Source organism: Pogoniulus pusillus, chromosome 25, assembly GCF_015220805.1.
Source record: "Pogoniulus pusillus isolate bPogPus1 chromosome 25, bPogPus1.pri, whole genome shotgun sequence".
Taxonomy (NCBI): Eukaryota; Metazoa; Chordata; class Aves; order Piciformes; family Lybiidae; genus Pogoniulus; species Pogoniulus pusillus.
In genome coordinates, this window is record NC_087288.1 from 12,767,103 (window position 1) to 12,783,773 (window position 16,671).

At 43.7% G+C, this 16,671-nt stretch overlaps 1 protein-coding gene across 2 annotated transcripts in view; it reads right to left on the reverse strand.

Annotated features, from left to right (window-relative positions):
* Positions 1–16,671, reverse strand: part of PTPN14 (protein tyrosine phosphatase non-receptor type 14) — a 70,144-nt gene that overhangs the window by 3,106 nt on the left and 50,367 nt on the right. For both annotated transcript variants that reach the window (XM_064164498.1, XM_064164499.1), the window contains exons 12-17: positions 15,174–16,663; positions 12,085–12,228; positions 10,004–10,222; positions 5,730–5,858; positions 4,573–4,807; positions 2,323–2,486 (exon numbers count right to left, since the gene is read on the reverse strand). In XM_064164498.1, coding sequence (XP_064020568.1) covers positions 2,323–2,486; positions 4,573–4,807; positions 5,730–5,858; positions 10,004–10,222; positions 12,085–12,228; positions 15,174–16,663 — 2,381 coding nt within the window. The remainder of the gene's footprint in view (positions 1–2,322; positions 2,487–4,572; positions 4,808–5,729; positions 5,859–10,003; positions 10,223–12,084; positions 12,229–15,173; positions 16,664–16,671) is intronic.

Here is a 16,671-nt window from a genome sequence, read left to right on the forward strand (position 1 = left end):
ATCATGAGTTCATGTCCCAGTGCCAAGTCCGAAGCAGAAGCTGGGAAAGCAGAAGTTGGTAAAGCAGGGTATCAATTACTTTCTCGTGCTACTTGTCTACAGCAGTAAGGATGTAATGATGTGACATATCACTATACAGCAAGTAACTGAAACTCTATCCCTGCCATGAGATAAACAGCTTCAGACTCAAGCAGCTACTGCTTAGATGCCAGACTGACTGAAGATGTATAGGGACTTAAATATGACTTTCTGCCTAAATCTGAAACCTCAGACTCAAGAGTTCTGGTCTTAGTTCCACCACTGCAGCAGAATTTCCAAGATGGTATGCATCAGGATTTTCAACCTCCTTATTCTTCACTGCTCACATGTTAACTTCAGTAACTTGACTTACTAGGACACTTCTGAGGAAATCAAACAATAAGATGATATAACTCACTACTTAAAATCTTTCCGTCTCAGAAAAACACTCCAAATAATCTTGCTTCAAAATAAATCAATACAACCACTGCAAGAAACCTCTGTGCAGAATGCACTGTCACAAACAGAAAATAGACCATTAAGATTTTTATATTTTTTTTAAAATTAGGTTTTAATAAACCAAAAGCATGAACTTAGTACAATCTAGAACAACAAAGCCCTGAAGGAAAATTGTCTTTAACACTGACAATGACTTTCACCATTAATCAAGACAACAGAATGCTTTAAGGCGCATCAGAGAAATCCCTTATTAATGAGCACTACCATCAGCTCCTAGTGAAGTTGCCAAGAATCCTTCTGAGTGTCAACGTTCACTCCTGTGCTCAGATGTTGAGGCACTGCCTTTATGTTCACTTGCTACTTAACTCCTCTGCCAGACAGGTGGCTTCCTTAAACCTCACACTAAGGTGTCCAGAACTATTGCACAACCATTGGTGCAAACAGAGGCTACAATGAAGCTGACACAGCTACACTGATGCTCACAAGTGATTTGGGTATGGCTCCTCTAACTAGATATTGTTTGGCATGCAGAAGTGTCATGGCTGCTGTGGGAATAGCAGCAGTCAGTCACTTCCAGGTGCTAGCATGTAAGGAAAGAGGTCAAGCATGCTACAGAGTCAGAGCTGTTGTCGCAGACAAGCAGTTATTAAACTGCAGTCAGCACAGGAAGTCTGCAGTGGATCCTTTCTATCTGAGCCAGCTCCATCTTTCCCTTCCTCCCCCACCCTCAAATAAAAAAGAAGGGAAGATGGCATAAATTGTGACACAGATCTATGTGGTGGCTTTACCTCTACTGAGGCCCAGAGTTGGAGGAGGGTAATCTCAGCTGAACCAAGGGCAGGGTCTCTTGGTGAGAATGATAAGCTGCAGGAGGGGGCTAACGCAGGACAAAAAAACCTACTTCTTGCATCAACTTTAAGAAAAAAAGTGATGAAGTAGGCTGGTACTTGCCTGCTTTAGGATGCACATTTTTGCATGAGCCAAATCTGCACTGTGCACAGAAAGGCTCCCACCTGTAACTCCTCTATGGTAACACAGAAGTAGGTGAGCATTTCAGTGCTGCGTACATCCAGGCTCCCCTGAATTTCATACAGCTCATCCAGTGGATGATAGTTGGAAGGGCAGATGATACACAGCTGTCAGTCCTGCTCCATTTTTATCTCTACAAGAGGTTTTGATCTTTGGACAGTTTCTTTGCCAACTGAACCCAATAGCTGTTGCTTGGAAACTGTGGCACGTTATTATTCAAGATGTCATTTTCTTCCTGGACAGTTCCCCAGTGAGATAGCACATAGATGAAAAGCAAGTTGCTGCTACTGCTCTTACTCTCAACTCCAGAACATATTACTATAATTGTAATACTGTCTGTCGTTTCTAAAGCCCTATTCCCCCACATACACACATGCTTCTTTCTTAAGACAGGTAAGTTTTAGTCCAGATGGGGTTAGAGACCGTGCAAGAGAGGGAAGGAGTCCAAAGAGTGAATTTAGAGAGCAAAGAACTAGTTAAAAGAGCAAAGAATATGACATTATTGTCTAGGTTCTCTCAGGTAATCCTTGTAAACACACTATCTCTAAACTGTTAAGTAAATAAATATATGACTTAGACCAAGTTGTTAAAGAGCTAAAAAAGCCCTAACTTTGAATGTATTTAAAAAATACTAGTAAAAATGGTTTATTACTAACTCAGCAGAAAACGATGAATAACCTGCCATGGGAAATCCCTGCACGTAAGGCTCTTGTCTCACAAGGCTCATGGAAAGCACTTCAGTATCTTTTAGTTTACACATAGCTAGTCACTCAAGAGAGGCACTCAGGCTTTGTCTTGAGAAAGAAGCTGACTTACCTCATTATGCTCCAAGCACCCAATCATCAGTTCTGTCAGGATAACCACTCCAGTCCTTCCTACCCCTGCGCTGCAGTGAACCACGATGGGAGGGTTGCAGCTGTTGCTGCTGTCCAACACACTGTTGGTATGGCGACGCACTGACTGAATCTCCTCCAAGTAAGCTGCAAGATAAAATGCAGGTGAGGTTGCAAACATCTGTACACCTAAACATAAAATACAGGGGAGAAAAGCATAAGCAAGAGTAAACCTTTGTCAAAGTGGCAGTAATTTACATTTTTTTACAGCATGGTAATTACTTTGGCCAGGGCATGCTTAACAGCACTGAATCCAGCAGGTACCAGCTGGGTATCAATTACTGTTTTGGAGTCTGCTCCTTTAAATTAAACAGTTCTTTAAAAAATTAAATTCTGTTTTCCCTTCTGCAAATCTCCAGGTCCCCTGAGCAGATGATTCTAGACATTACTTACATCAATTCCTGCTATTAACAGGCTGGGATCAAAACAACAGCTAAGTCCCACTACTGCCTGTCAAAGCCAGTATCAGATGGGAAGTGAGCATCCATCTGCCCTCTTTGCACCTCCCTGCTTTCTCCCTTCTAGAGTGAGCCAGATTCTCACCTACTCTTCTGCTCAGGGTTTGTTTCTCAACAGCTGTGAGCCCTTCTGGGAGCCCACTGTCTTTGTTTTCCCTGAAGCTGTTTGTAGAAAGGGCATGATTCAAGAACAGTTGTCTTGTGGGGCTGTCCCGGTGTCAAACTGCTCACTTGGTTAGATAAACACACTGTAAACTACAGCTGACTGACCTCAAAACATCATTCCAGCATTGTGTAGATGCATGAGAAAGATGATGGACCTTGCTTGGAAAGATACATCTGGATGTGTTAACTGTTAAGAGATCTAAGATTCCCACCAGAGTGGGAAGTGAGACTGGAAATGAACTGTTCTGTCCCTACTTGTGGTGCCGTGGGACTGCAGCCTGAGAAGTCCTTTCCACGGAGATGAGCTATGGCTGGAGGCCTATCAGCAAAATAGTATGTGGTGGCAAAAACACTATGTGATGGCAAACAATGGGACAGAGGAAATGGGGGATGGTCAGGTTCTGATTACTGCTATGCTCAAACACAGCTACAGGGGTTAGCAGGAGAAACAAAGTATTAAACCAGGAACTGGGCAATAGCTTTGCCTTAAAGACAGACCCCACAAAACTCCTCTGTCACAGCTGAAATGTCGTTTTTACTTCCTACGCCTGTGACAGAAGTGGGGAAAGGAGAAGGAAGCTACTTACATTAAGATTACAGCACACAAAGGAGAGTGGATCACTGAAGGATGGTAGTTGTGTCAAGACCGAAGTGGAACTAATTGGACCTTGCTGGTAGTTGCAACTGAGCTACACTGCTGCAGCTGCAAAGCTTTCATGAACTAAGAGAGCAGGCATCTCCAACACATCAATACACCATGGGCAGAATCCTTCAGTTGCAATTTCAAGATCTCTGCATCACTCTCTACTGTAGCACCAGGGATGTGGCTTCAGTTAAATAATGGTTAAATTCCTGTTGCCTCCTATGGCAGTGTTTATTACTTGTTAAGAAGGAGGAAGCATTGTTAACTCCTTACAGGTTAATATCATAGCTGTGTTTTCAGAAATGCACAAACCAAGATGACAGTCAGTTAGGAGGCCCTTAGCATTCCACATATGGATAGGAGAGTGGCAGTGAGTTCAGACTGCTGCACATGTGATGGCACCCTCTGCTCTTTTGGCAACAAGTCCAGTGCCTCTGGATTACTAAGTGCTGGCTGTCAGTGATAAGGGCCTACTATGAAACTGGAGGAGTTGTGCCATATTTCATTAACATCTGAACCTCTCTCACCACATTTGTGTGCAGCCTAGTACCTCCTACGCTCATTAGGTAGCTGGGAAGTAGCAATAACTTACACTGACAGATCAGTCAGCAGAGGTATCCTATTATTTAAAATTTCCTGAGTCTTTAGCACTGCTGCTGCCTCTGATTTTAACTCCCATTATGTTGGATCTTTCAGGACCAAAATCCTCAATCACTTTAGCTCCTACCTCTTGAATCCAACTTTTCTCTCCAAATCACAGCAAAGTACAATCTAGTTGAGGCCTTTGTGTGCCACAGCAATAGCCATTTAATATCAATCCCAGCTGTCACTAGGTGCAGTGAACTGAATCAAGTCTGAGCAACCTTCTCCTTGATGTATTTTATCAGGGAAGTTGAAGAAGTCTTACATAAAAAGCCTTGGACCTCTTCTGGACAGCCATGGTCTGGCCAGTCAGTATACTGCAAATGCCACACTGTCCGCTCTTGTCCAGATAGCAGATGCTTGACCTTCAGACCAGTAGTCGCGTAGCAGCCAGAGTCAGTGCGGAACTTATTGGTCACCTTGAACTTCCCGTAAGTAGCTGAGCTGTGCTTAGAGCCCAGTTTAGGCCAGTAACGATGACTCTTACTTCTTCCTCCCTCCTTAATGACAACAATTGGAAAAAAAAAATAGCCATTAGTTCCTGCAGTTATAATTCTCTGCAAACAGAGGGCATAAAAGTCTGCAGATAAGCCAAGTAGTCTTGTTTCGTATTATTGAAGAGCAAGAAGCAAAGAAAATATCCTTTAAAACTGAAAATTCTCAGCCATAAAATAGCTCTGCATGCTGATGAACTAACTCTTATGGCAAAAGCCACCTACTGCTTGCAGCCCCTCACTAAACATTCTCCTCCCGGTAAAGCCTCTCCTTTAAATGGAAGGAGATTCTCTTCAGCAACTCCCAAGTATCTTTTGTTGATCAGCCTTGGGAACTGGACAGTGACTTGATGTGCTGTGGCACTCCCTGGGTTTGCTAAAAGCAACCAGGCATAAAAGTGAACTCAGTGCTAAGTTAGCAACATGTGCCAGTTTGTATAACATAGCACATAGTTCTTGGAATACTACAGAAACAAAATGTTTTGCTTGGCATAAGAAGAAAAAGATTTCTCTTTCTCTCTCTTTTTTTTTCCCCCATGGACACTCCTATGGAAACAACAGCTTCTGGTCTCTTTGCTGCTGATAAGAGTGACAGTGTGCAGAACTGGCCTTGGATGAGGTGGAAGCCTGTGTCATTTTAACCAGAAGCAGTTCAGTGCTTTCCGTTCCAATGGAAACATCTTTGTTTGGTTTGGCCAAACTGATGTGAAGCAGGAGGATGCGGAGGTTCTGCTTGTTTCACTTTAGTACTTGCCAAACTGAGTTTCAGAAGGTTACAAAGCACAGCATTAAAGCAGTACAGACATATGTTCAGAGTAAGAGGAAAAAAGGGTTGTTGATAGAAGAAACAGGTTAAGTGGGATGGGAAGCGATGATAACAGGAGGTTTGCTCACATCAAAAAGGGATGTATCCTGTGATTTTACCTACCTCTTCAGCTGTGACCATGGCTATAACATTCACCCCTTGTTCCCAGACCATCTGCCAGAAGTCATGGCATGTGTGTGGCAGAGGCCCTTGGGTAGCAATGTAGTGCCACTCCTCTCCACCTACCGTAACCTGGGAGTAACAGAAACAAACCAACAAACACCAAAACACCACAGTCAGTGCCCAAATTATCATCAGTGTCTGTGCCAGAACTTCCTTTTAAACAAAAGGGAACACAACAAAATCTTTCCTCCTTTGTTGTTCTGCTTTTGCTGAACATTCTGAACCAAAAATCATCCTGTTGATATGAAAAATCTGACAAACCTAAGTCATTTCTTGATTCCCATAAACATAAGGCATTGACCAAAATGTCATCTGTTTGTCTTGCAACTTGCCATTGCAACTGGATCATAAAGATGAAGGGGGAAAAAAGGCAGTTTTGTCAGATATGGCTGAAGTACAAGTAAACAGCTGACTGACTTCTCTGGGCTCGATGACAGATCCATGCTGAAATCAGACCCAGAGAAAGTGTCCACAGACATTAAAAAAAACATTGCATTGTTGCAAATTAACACAAAGCCTGAATGCAAATAACGTTTTTCAGGACAAATGCTACAAGCCTCTGCTCTTTAGGACCTCCCTCTATTATTTTCCACTTAGGCAAAAAGGTAATTTCTTAAACAGACTCTTTACTACATTAACCACTGCTGAAGACATGGCGAAGCTGTCCCCATGGGACACCATTATGCCCAAACACTGTCCATTACATACAGCCCAGGTAGGCTTGCTGCCAACTAGTCAAAAGACCACGACAGGTATAGTTTCAAGTTACCCTTCCTTATTCATCTTGGGTTTTCAGTTCAGAAGCTCCAAACTACTATAAAGTAACACATGAAATGGCTTTCAAATGCCATGTGAAGTTTAAAATTAATCTACAGCTGTACCTACTTAGATCTATTTCTCAATACACAACTGCAGAAATACATGTGCATTTTCATGGTGACATGCACTGGAACTTCTTTTAAAAGCACTAACACACAAATTTACACACTGTAAATTATGTAGGGTGCTAAACACATGCAACACTACCAGTGTAAAAGTTAACCAGTGTAAAACACTGCTGAGGCAGATCTTCATACTGAGGCAGTTCAAAAACAAAAAGCAAACAAACAAAAGATCACTTGTGCTTAAAAACAAAAAGCTATTCTCTGAGAGGTTACTTACTACACATCAGGAAAGGTTTATAGCAAAAAGATTTAACATTTTAGGTAAAACCCAAGGCACTTTGAGAGCTCCAGGTACTGTTTGGAAAAGTGCTTACCAGCAAAAAAAGGAAACCAGATGAACTAATTATTTTGGAAAGTTAAAAAGGTTTTCCTTCTAATTCTACGTATTAGCCCAGAGCCACTTCTCACAACAAAGTTATAAATCCCAGAGAAGATTTACAACAGAAATACTGACACGCTCATATATATCAAGGTGCCAGCAGACAACACTACAAGAAACAATCAATAACTGCCAGATTTAAGCATAAGCTGTGTTTGAGGTGCAGACCTTTGACTACTTCCAGTTATTTCCTATTCAAACAGCTGTTCATTAAGCTGGAATGCTTGTGCCTTGACACCTCTATCTAGCATAGCGTTTGTACAGTAACAAAACCTTCACTCCTCAAACCTGTGCATCAGTTCATTTTCTTATTTCATACTATGCAGCATTGTCCTGTTTGAAGGGTGGTTAAAATCTGCAGGACCAATGGATGTAGACTGGGAACAAACATAAACTGCACAGCACTAACTGACATCTTGCACTAGGACTGGTCCGGTGCTTGCATGCTTGTCTGCACTCCTGGGTGTTGGTATAGTATCACTGAGCTTTGAAACTGAACTGACACAAACAGTCAGATGATGTGGTCTTAAGAACTTTTTGGCTTACTAGATAAGTTTAATTACTTTCTTTATTTTTTCTCTGATACAGATGATGATCTTCATACCTTAACAGCAGAGGTCAATGATAAACAAGCAGAGAAATACTGTGAAACTGTGGGGCATGCAGACTGAGCAGTGGGAGCTGGAATCCTCCAGGCATGGATCTTATCAGAATGATAGAGGAGTTTTCTTTGTCTGCTGACTTTTGGTCCAAATATCCAGCCTCCTGGCACATGATTATGAAAGGACCATAAATAGTCTGGAGGGAATGGGCTGCCTGGAATGTTTACTGCATTCTGATGCCCTAACTGCAGGGTATTAAAAACTGAATACTGGGCTGCAAATACACAGACATACACACACGCTGTGCTACTGAGGTAAATTTCACAGATGCAATTTCACCTTCTAAGCAAAAGCACATCTGCTTGGCTTCCATGAGGCCATGACGAGTGCACAAGTTAAATACTAGCAGGGACCACTGCCATGCACTGAAATATTTGCGCCTGTATTCTGGGGGCTCTGGGAACGCGAGATGCAAGTGTGCCCAACACCGACACAGAAGGTAAAACACAGATGCAGAACTGCCCAGGGAAGATTATTTTCTAGCTTAGTTTTGTGGGTATAATTTATGTTGGGTATCTCTTGGCTTTGGCCTCCTACAAAGCAGATGAAAAATTCTGGGCTCAGAAATCCATCATCATAGCAACATTTGATTATGCAAAAATTCAGTATTTGCTACCTACCAGGCTATGTACAAAAGTGATAAACTGCCAGGACCCTGGTTCAGAAATTGTTTGAATCAACAGGATTTAACACTGTGAATCACAACTAAGGAGGCCAGCAAGTCTCTTTAGAAACTTTTACAAGACTCTTCCTCCAAGAAAACATTACTTTAACAGAATGTTTCAGTGGTTACTTTTTATTTCTTTTCAACGTGGATTTTGACAATGAGAAAACGCAGACAGCCCTCTCTGACAACAAGAGACTGTCATCTGAGGGAGGTGAGCACAGCTACTTCTCTCAAGGTAAAGTGAAAGCCAACAAAAAGACTCTGCAAATAATACTGGAAACAAAGGAAAACGAGCATCTGCAGCCACTGCAAAGATAGTTCACTGTTAAAACTGGCCACGTTTGCAAGTAACAGTCAGATCACAATTTAACATAGAAATAATTAAAACCAACATGAAATCTAAAATTTCTTGATAAAAACTTTGAAGCATAGAAGTTCAATGCAGAGATCTCACTGGTGAGCTGTTCTCTTTATCAAGGCATACTTTGAAATTCCTCAGGTCTCATCAGAAAAGGAAGCAACACATTATTTATATGTGTAAGTGCAGTGTCTATGTGAGCATGCATTGCTCATAACAAAATACTTCCTCTTTGGACGTGGAACTGCATACATGGGGCTCTATCCCTACCTTTATAAGTCATATCTTATGTGCTAGGAAATGGAAATGTATTTCAATCAAACCTAGTACACTGTTTCTTTCAGGCTGCACCAATCAATTACAGGCTCACAGGATGTTAGGGGTTGGAGGAGACCCAAGGAGATCATTGAGTCCAAACTCACTGCCAGAGCAGGGCAATACTATCTAACACAGATCACAGAGGAACACATCCAGACAGGCCTTGAAAGTCTCCAGAGAAGGACACCCCCACAACCTCTCTGGGAAGTCTATTCCAGTGCTCTGTGACCCTTACAGTAAGGAAGTTCCCACTTGTGTTGAGGCACAACCTCTTTTGCTGCAACTTACACCCATTGCCCCTTGTCCTATTGCAGGGAGCAAGCGAGCAGAGCCTGTCCCCCCACTCCTGGCCAGCCCTCAGATACTTATAAACATTTATCAAATGCCCTCTCAGTCCTCTTTTCTCCAGACTAGACAGTCCCAGGTCCCTCAGCCTCTCCTCATAAGCCATACCCTCCAGTCCCCTAATCATTCTCATAGCATGGCTTGTTGCAGTTCCCCACTGGCATGTATTGACTGCTCACCGTTTCAGGTACACAGTCATGACAGCCATGGTCATTGCCGCTATTGGGGCTGATCCAACTCAGGTTTAAGAAACATAGCATCTCCTTCTACATTAACCAACAGAGATATTCCACAATCAGCTGATAGAAGCAGGCATAAAAAAAACAAACCAATGCACTCTCTAGCAGTTAAATCAGCCCGTGCATGTTAGTTGACAGGGGACTTTAGAGATGCTCAAGCCAACACATAGGGTCAGTGATAAACTCCCAGGTTATGTTTTCAGATGCTCCAGAGTTACAGAATACGCTGCTCTGCATGCAGAACTGCAACCAAAGACTTAGCATACCTTCATTTGCACAGCAAAGTTCAAGAAAGCTTTTACCTTTACGTGTGAAGCATTGATGTAGCCTGTATTGTTTTCTTTGGTCGGCACCAGCTCTACTCGGTTCTCCTCGTAAGGAACAACCTCCCTAATGCGATTGCGCTCCGTGTTCTCAGGCAGGGCAGCAGTGGTGAAGACCCCATCTGCCTTTTTCTTTGGAATTTGCTCGTATTCTGTAAACACCATCCCTTCTTCCAACTTCCTCTTCAAGATCTTGCACTAAGATTTAACAGAAAGGAACACCAATGCATTAATCCTTCCTGGAAGAATGTTTACCACTGGACCAGTCCATCACTTGTTTGAGTTTTCAGTTGCAATTATCTGAGGAAACATGGCACAGTCTTATTTCTACTGAAATAAGGCAAATTTTACGTTTTTACTTTCTACCTCCAACTTTTTTTTTAAGACTGACTCCGTAAGAAACAAAACCATGCTAAATATGATCAGTCTGAACTTCTGCGACTTCACCACAGCAGATACTTGCAAAAATATTTGGAATTATTCTTCTTAGGCAGAAGATCACACTGTAAGAGTATCACTGTGTGATGTGGCCCACATTTTCAAAATGCTCCCTGACCTAGAATCATTAAATGGTTTAGGTTGTAAGGGACCTCAAGGATCATCTGATTCTAACCCCCCACCATAGGCAGGGACACGTCCCACTAGAACAGGTCGCACAAGGCCTCATCCAATTTGGCCTTGAACACCTCCAGGGAGGGAGAAGCCACAACCTCCCCAGGCAACCTGTGCCAGTGTCTCACCCTTGTCATTGGAAAGAACCCTTTCCTAACATCTAATTTGAATCTCTCTTCTGCCAGTTTAAACCCATTCCTCCTCATCCTGTCATTACAAGACCTTGTCAATAGTCCCTCCCCAGCCTTCCTGTAGCCCCCTTCAGATACTGGAAGGCCACTATAAGGTCTCCTCAAAGCCTTCTCTTCTCCAGGATGAAGACCCCCAACTCTTGTAGGTTGTCCTCATAGCAGAGCTGCTGCAGCCCTCTGAGCATCTTTGTGGAGTCCACTGGATTGGCTCAAACAGTTCCATGTCCTTCCTGTGTTGGGGGCTCCAGAACTGCACACAGTACTCCAGGTGGGGTCTGAGGAGAGCAAAGGGGCAAAATCCCTCCCTTGCCCTGCTGCCCACACTGCTCTTGCTGCAGCCCAGCACAGAGTTGCTGTCTGGGCTGCACTCACACTGCAGGCTCATGTTGAGCTTTTCATCACCCCAGACCCCCATGGCCTCTTCCTCAGGGCTGCTCTCAGCCATTTGTTACCCAGCCTGGATTTGTGCTTGGGACTGCACCCACCCAGGTGCAGGACCTTACACTTGGGCTTGTTGAATGTCATGAGGTTGGCCTGGGCCCACCTCTGCAGCCTGTCCAGGTCTCTCTTGATGGATCCCTGCCCTCTAGCAAGTCGACTGTGCCACACAGCTTGGTGTCACTTGCAAGGATGCAATTTCTGTGGTTGAACACAATGCCTGTGTATGCACAGGCAGAGTTTGAGTTCTGTCCTCTGAGTGCCAAACAATGCAAGGCTGCAAATTTCTATGCAGAAAGACACAAAAAATTCTTTTCAAATGCTGTCTCTCAAACCTTAATGGCAGCAACTGTTGTTAATTTCTGGAATTCCAGGCACATGCACATACTTGCAAGTGCAAACATCAGGAGGCAAACAACTTATGATTATTAATTTAATCCCCTTAGAGATACTAACTGAACTCCTTAGTTGCACTGGAACAGGTAAGATGGCATCTACAGATGATCACTGTAGAAAGGCTGCCTAATCAAGAGAAAAGTGTGTAAAATATTAAGATTTAAGGACTGATCTTGTATGACATTGTATGGTCACATGAAATGGTGAACAGCCTCAATTTTCACCAACTTCAGCAAACATCAAGATGTTTAACACATTGCCAGCATCTAAAGACAAACCAGTGTTAGGCACAGAACTTTGCCATTAATGCCTCTGAAAACTTTGGAAAGAGTGATTTTTTCACATTTCAATTTTAACACTACAGAAATTTCATGCTGCTAGGAATAAAGGGAACAACCAACATTCCACGAGGATCCATCTTACCCTCTCATCCATTGGCACCTTGGTGACTTCATCCTGGCTGTCCTCAGGCACTGGAACCCTAGCAACTGAGAGTCCGTTCAGTGCTGCCAACATCAAGGGCCTCTTCTGGGCCTCCAGGCCTGCCATCTTCTGCTTTTCTAGATTCTTTTGGCAAGAAAAGGCACGTTTTCATCTCTGTGTGATTATTTATAATGCCAGTAAAATGCTGGGATGTTTTTTTAATCTCCAAAATCTGCAACTCTCTGGCCAAGGAATGCAGATGATCACCATTAGCATCGTAATTTCAAATACAACCACTATTCTTCCTGTTATTCCTCAAAGGCTTGCTCCTACATGAGCACAGAATTTTCATTTCAAAGAAGCAATCCCAGCATCTAATACAGTTTACACACCATCAAAAGACACACCAGCTCAAGCACTCTTCTGCAAAGACTGCTCTGAATGTAGGACACACAAAGCATCACCCTGTGACGTTAAAGCAGCACTTCCATAGCCAAGGTACCTGAGGCACCTTCTAAAAAGCAATCATGTCAATCTGTTACAATGCACAGGAAAACACAGGCCATTGTTTCTCTTCTCATGCTTAAAATGAGGAGTCTTCTGACACACTCAGCTAGAACAGTGATTCGATTAGCACCCAGGATACATTTTGTACAAAAAAAATTAGCTTGCATATCCCAGAAGCTGAACCTAACAGTAGCCAAGGAGGTTTACAGTTCATCATATTCATGCATCATATGCTATGATGTGGAGAACTAGAGCAGGTATTTTAAATTCATCCTGCTGCCCTCCTTGAAGCACTGGGGACTGAAACATCTAAAAAGAAGACAGATCATCTCCAGAACTACCCAAATTGGGAGTATTTTATTCTGTTTCCTTAACAGCTCTTTCTGCTGGATTTGGAAGGAGAGATGAACACAGGGGAAGCAGTTCCTAGCGTGCATATGGAATCTGTGGTCATCACACTGGCCAAGGTCAGCTCCCAGAAATGCATCACAGAACCTGAACACACTCAGACATATGTAAATGGTTTGATTTTTCAAAAGCCTGTGAATGTTTTCCTCACCACTGGGCTCCTCTACAACACCAAGTAAAAAAACAAAACAAACAACCCAAAGCCAAACAAAAAAGCAGAACAAAAACCCAAACTCGCTCTGCTTTCCTTTCACACTTTCATAAAGCAGGTTCTTTCTTTGGTACTTGCAAGGTAAAATATGCAAGTCTGAGTTTAAAAGATCATCAAATTTCCATTAATATAACATGTGATCCCCTGTGACAAAAGGACAGTCTGCATGTATTAAGACTGCTGATGTAGGCTGAAACCACCTTAAAAGCTTAATGCAAAAGCTACTACTTTACTTTCAAATGAACAACAAAAAACCCCACCTTTTGACCAAAAAGTAATCTGAATGATTACTCAGAGGAAAAGTCTTCAAACACCACCTCAAAGCTCCCTTCTTACCTTCATTTCCACCCTAAAATCCTTTGAATTTCTGCATCTCCATACGTTCTCTTTCCTCAGATCAAAGGAGCCTGTTATTACACCAATGTCTACAGTATTCAGTCGTGAAAGATTATCCTTCTATATTTAAGCTTTAAGATTCTGCAGGGAGTAAATTCAGTCTCCATGATACAACTGAATGGCCCTGGTTTGATTCCCTAAGCATCACATCAGTGCAATGATCACCAATGAACAAGAATGCTTATGGATACAAAATATCTTTGAATATACAGTAGTATTTAAATCTAACTGCTCGAGTACATTGCAAACTCTTTTCTGCTCTGGACTGTTTAGATGCTTCACTGATTTGTTTCAGTGGCTGTTTTTGTTTCAGTTCTCACTTTTGAAAATAAAAAGGAAGAAGTCTGGCATATGTTTTGCTTTCTGTGACTGCAGTTACACTCCCCAGGGCACTACATCAAGCACCTAAGCCAGTCACTATCTGGTGAGCACTTCATATTTCTGTCATTGCTTGCAGGGGTACTGAAGCTTTTAAATACTTTTTTAAATTATAAATTAATTGTTTACAAGGACTCTCTCTCTCATAGTTGAGTACACTTACAAAAACAACAACAAACAATCCCCAAAAGCCACAAACAGCAAAACAAAACACAGAATCGCAGAATCAGTCAGGGACCACAAGGATCATCTAGTTCCAACCCCTCTGCCGTGGGTAGAGACACCCTGCCCTAGATCAGGCTGGCCAGAGCCTCATCCAGCCTGGCCTTAAACACCTCCAGGGATGGGACCTCAACTACCTCCCTGAGCTCCCACCAGGTGCATTCCAGGCTCTCACCACTCTCATGGTGAAGAACTTCCTCCTCACATCCAGGCTGAATCTCCCCACCTCCAGCTTTGCTCCATTTAGACAACGGCAGACACACACACACACATAAAAAAAAGAAACCCCAAAATGATCCAGATGCTCAACATCTGCTGCTTCTGTAATAAACAGGTATCAGGCCATTCAGTAAGTGGCAAAATAGGCAATCCCTATTCTACAGCTCCCAGTGGCTTATTCTGAAAACTGTTCTACAGAAAGTAGCAGGAAAGTCAATCAAAGGGATCACTTGAAAAACTCAAGTTTCCATTACGTTAGATATTAAGCGATACTTAAGTTGGCACCCCTGCAGAGAAGAAAGGCAATGCCAGACCTGAAACAGTTTCTCACCCAACACAGTGAACGTGCATCAGAGCCACCGTGCCAACAGATCTGCAGGGGCCAGGGAGCTGTGCAGGCAGGAGGGGAGCAGGCTTTGAAGGTGCCTCTGTGGTTAGTCTCCTTGCCACCTGGCTGTGTGCTCTGCCACCTGCCTCAGGCTGGTACTGCTGCCAGGGTGGTGGCATCAGCAGCTGGATTAGACTTGGATGTGGCCAGCAGCTGAACAACCAGAATACAGGGAGCAGACAAGCCCAATAGCAGCACGCAGGATCAGGCTGTTTGGTGGCCACACAGACCAAAAAAACCCCTAACTGCCTGTGGCATTTGCCAACTTTAAGCACACCAGCATACCGTTTTCTGGTATGGAAACTGATCTGTATGACTACTCGTTTCCAAAACAACACTGCAATAGACAAAGGCACTTACCCTCATCATGATTTCTCTTTCTATAATGCTGTCCTCAATAGAAAACATTTCAGACACAGGCCTTTCCTTGACAGGTTCTTTCTTGACCCGCTCCTTCACACTGGTGAGGTCAGGCTCTGAGATAGATGGCCCAAGTGAAGACCCATTTATTGCCATTTGATCAGTTCGAGAGACACTAATGGCTTTGGAAGGCCCTGGCCTCATGGCCTTAGCCCTGGCTACAGCCACAGAAATGCTAACACGGTCCTGCCTCAGGGCACCGTTGCTGACACTTTTACGAGGCCCTGGGTACTCCGGAGGAGGTTTATTTGGTATTCTAGCCAAGGCAGCCTGCAGCTGTGCACTGTACTCCATGTCCTCATGGAGGGAGGTTATCCGTGAGACGGATCCTGGGGCTTCCTCTTCCTCTTCGCTTTCACTGCTGTGGATCAGCATTGTGGCATCAGAGAATGTCTTTCTGTGATGATAATGAGGAACTTGCTGAACTTCATGTCCCATCTGAACTGACTCCTCTGGCTGCACCTGCTCCCGCAAGGTGTTCCTGCGCGGCAGGGGAGCATTTAAAGTTTTCAATGCCATGGCTTCTATGTCACGTACCATATTGCTGATCACCTCCAAACTGTGCCGCTTGTTCACAGCTGCATGGTGCTTCACGGCCATGAGCGGCTCACTGACCTCCTGCAGCGACTGACAGACAACTGGGGAGCTGTCCTCCTGGAAGGTCTTTACTGAGAGCTGGACTTTGCGAGTGACCAAGTCAGGACTGCTCCCACTGACATACCTGTGTCGGTGACTTGCCAGGTCCGGTGTGCTGGTGGCAGGACGTGGGCGTGGGTAGGGCGGTGGAGGTCTGAAGAGATAGTTCTTTAACATGTGAGTGGTGTTGTAACTCTGGTTGTTCTGCAGCTGCATGTTAGCCAGCTCTGGCGTGCTGACAGTGTGGGATATGGCACTGGCTGCTGTCTTATTTTGCCCGGCGTTATTTGGGTTCACTTGGTCAGCTGGGGCGACAGGCTTATTATAGCCACTACCCTGAGGCCTGTAGGTAATCGTGTAAGGATGTCTCTCGCGGATCTCAGGCTGACTGTAAACTAGGTCTTCTGGCTGGTTATAAACATGTGTGTTTCCAATATTGAGATTCCTCAAAGACTGACTTTGGCTGTCCACCTCGATCACCCCTCTCTTCATTTGCCTCATCACAGTTTCATAATCTGGAGTCGGACGATAAGACGGTACTATGATTGCACTGTGTCTGTGGCTGGGAATATAGTCTGCTCTCATGATGTCACTTCCAGGGATGCTCAGATTTGAGGACATTGGAGATGCCTGGATGAAGTTCTGTGAGCGATTGAGGGAGTTCATGCTGTGGGCACTGCATACACTCCCATTAGGTCCATTACCATTCAAGTAGCTAAAGTCCACTGGACACCTATCCAAACTGGTCTGAGACCTACAGTAGAAAGTTTCTTCATTTCCATGGAAAATGCTATCTGTGTGG